The sequence below is a fragment of the Pteropus vampyrus genome, unplaced genomic scaffold (genome assembly GCF_000151845.1).
Source record: "Pteropus vampyrus isolate Shadow unplaced genomic scaffold, Pvam_2.0 Scaffold132, whole genome shotgun sequence".
NCBI lineage: Eukaryota > Metazoa > Chordata > Mammalia > Chiroptera > Pteropodidae > Pteropus > Pteropus vampyrus.
In genome coordinates, this window is record NW_011888913.1 from 2,270,970 (window position 1) to 2,274,024 (window position 3,055).

Genomic DNA, 3,055 nt, shown 5'->3' on the forward strand with positions numbered 1-3,055 from the left:
TTATATGGGTATATTAATTGACAATTTTAATATTAATGAAGCCCTTAAAGTATTTTATATGACATTTCTGAAATATTTAGCAATTTTTATTTCTGTTGCATTTAAGATAGGTTATAAAGATATATCTACACATAACAGATGAAGGGGGATTTTTATAAAAGGTAATTTCAGAATTTGATTTATAAGAATTTATGAAACTGAATGATTTATTTGTTAAAGTAATGCGCATTTGCCTCAAAATGAGAAAGCTAATTATTTGGAGCGTGGGCTTCTTTTTCTACCCTATGAGACCAAGGAAATTTGTAAAATCATAGTTAAAGCCTTTATGGAAAGAATACAGTCTTTTCACATCTCCTTATTTACATCATAATTTACAACAGGTATGGTAATCTTATTTTTAATTGCGTTAACTTGCTAAAGGTATAGGCCGATTTACGATAGTCAAATCCAGCTGCTGGAGTTTCTCTTTGTGGTGTGGTGCTTATCAACGTATTAAAGTATTTTAATTTTGAATATTGGGCTTTAATTTGCTTTTATTTGACTGTTCATTATCCTGAATTAATTAGCTGGACACTGTTAGGTACAGGGATGGCTTTAAACTAAATTGTATTAGAAATAAAAAGTACATGTTAGCAGTGAGTTTCCTGAATGCACGTGAAACGGGACAGAAGATTAACCCGAAGAGATATTGAAGTTTTTTGTTTGGGGTTCATATCGCCTTGATTATTAAGACTAACTGCCTGTGAACCGTGGGGCTGAAATATTGTCGGGGGGGAGTATGGCCTTACTGTCTTCAGAGATTTTTCCATACAGGAAACAATGGAGGTTTCTTTTCCTCAAAGACTTATTTTATCAAAAAAGTTATGGTTGTATCTGATTTTTATTCTCATCAAAGCAGACGTCCGCGTGTCGGGGAACGCCGTGGGAAGTGGCTCCCTCCGGGAGCTCTGCGGTGGGGGCGGGGGTGTCGCAGGAGCCAGGCAGCCTCAGCCGGTGGCCCTGCCCGGCGGGGAGCAGGCCTGTCTCGGCACTTTAGTATGGATGGCTTTTCATTTAGCCTTTGCTCTGACAGCCTGTGCCCTGGATAAGTGGTGTAGGCCTGTACAGGTGAAATCTATTCTCACATTTGCCTCAGGGGTGACTGGACTGTAACAGAATTTTTCAAACCCGTTGGGCCCAACCGCAAAGCAGAGAATAAATGGCTGAAGTGCCAGGCCTGGACAGAAAAATCAATGCCTGGTTATACAGACGTGACAGAGCCGGCTGGCGGTGCTCCTCGCCCGGCCGGGCGTCCGCCACGCTTCGGGGGGGACGCGGGGCCCTGGGGGCCGTGTGGGCGCCACTCACCTCCTGCTCTCTCTCCTCCACGCAGGAAGTTCACCTGCCACCTGTGTGACAGAAGTTTCACAGAGAAGTGGGCCCTGAACAACCACATGAAACTCCACACGGGGGAGAAGCCGTTCAGGTGCACCTGGCCCACGTGCCACTACGCCTTCCTCACGGCCTCCGCCATGAAAGACCACTACCGGACACACACAGGTGCGCAGCCCCGCCCCCGTCCCGTGTCCCGCCAGGCCGGGCCGGTGGCCCCGTGCCGCGGTGAGCTCGGCGGTGGTCAGTAGGAACGGTCCCCCGTTGGAAGAGTTGAGGACTGTGGTACTTACACTTTGAAAGGATGGCATCTCTTCACCGGGTGTCAGCGATAGGGTCATTTTAAAGTGACATTGTAACGTGTGTGTGGGGTGTGATGTTGCACGTGCATGTGTTTAAATAACAAACTCCATGTTTAGAGGCCCATTTATGTTGCACGTGTGCTGTGCGTGTGTGTGCCACGTGTGTGTGTGTGTACGTGTGTGTGCGTGTGTGTGTGCATGTGCGTGTGTGTTTACATGTACCTTTTTAGGTGTGACCTCGATGGAGATGCAGTTTTCACAGAGCGTTTGTACCTCGTTACCGACACACGCAGCGCTGTAGTATTTTTGAACATTATTGAATCTTGGTTCTATGTACCTTTTAAAAAATCTTTAATCAAGTTAATATTTCTCTTGAGAATGCTATCAGATCCAGTGGTTATTGATAATTAATGCAAAGAGGCTCATCTGAATTCAGCCACTGTAAATTTCTTAGATAATTATATATATTCAGAAAGTACAAATTCATTTACATTGCCTCAAAACATTTAAAAGACCGCGTGGAATTTAAACCAGTGGACAGGAAAGCAGCACACAGAAGTCTCGGTCAGAACCTTCGTGAACACGCGCTGCTTAGTGTGCCGCAGTGTCGTAGGCGCCGTTTACGGTGTGTTTCATTATCTCAGGACAGTGGCCCCTAAGCTCCTCGCGGTGCAGAGTGGGGCGCTGTCCTCATCTCTCGAGGGCTGGGTGACTGAGCTGTTTGGTATTCTTGTGGTCTTTCTCTTTACACCTCTCAGAAAGTATTTTGTTTCAGGGAAAAAAATAAATTTTAATCAGCATTCCCAAATGTTGCTCTGATTGCCAAGAATCCTGTATTATTGTTAGAAATTATAGGTTAAAGTTCTCCTGGAGCAGTTTGTGGGAAGCCCAGGCCTCCTTAGCTTCCTTGACAAGGGCGTTGACGATTTAAGGTCTCCCGCCTGCCCTGAGAGATCACTTATATCGAACAGCAGATGAAAAGCCAGTGCAGATGTAATTTATCGTCGGCGTTTCCTTCTAAAGAATAATTGTGGAGACTTGGCTGGATCAATAATATGGATTTTTGTTGTTAGGTCTTGTAGTCTGCACCATAATGAGAGATAGGGGACAGGGGCTGTTTTCTAATAGAAAATAAAGGATTGGTTTCCGTGTCTTTCTACATTTGAATGCAAAATGGCACACTTGAAACTAATTCAAGTTGTTAAGAAAAGTCTCCTATTATATCTCTGCTATCGTATAAATATGGCATGTTAAATGAACCCCGTTTATGTGGAGTGAAATATTACCTTTAGTTTTTTCTTAAATTTTTTTTTTTCGAAAAATACTCTGTTGCCCACTATCCGACCCTAACCCTGCTACCTGCTCAAAAAAAAAAAAAAAAA

At 43.9% G+C, this 3,055-nt stretch overlaps 1 protein-coding gene across 3 annotated transcripts in view; it reads left to right on the forward strand.

Annotated features, from left to right (window-relative positions):
* The window catches only part of ZNF407 (zinc finger protein 407), a 370,323-nt gene that overhangs the window by 206,579 nt on the left and 160,689 nt on the right, over positions 1 to 3,055 (forward strand). For all 3 annotated transcript variants that reach the window (XM_011367337.2, XM_011367335.2, XM_011367336.2), the window contains exon 4: positions 1,373 to 1,539. In XM_011367337.2, the coding sequence (XP_011365639.1) occupies positions 1,373 to 1,539 (167 nt within the window). The remainder of the gene's footprint in view (positions 1 to 1,372; positions 1,540 to 3,055) is intronic.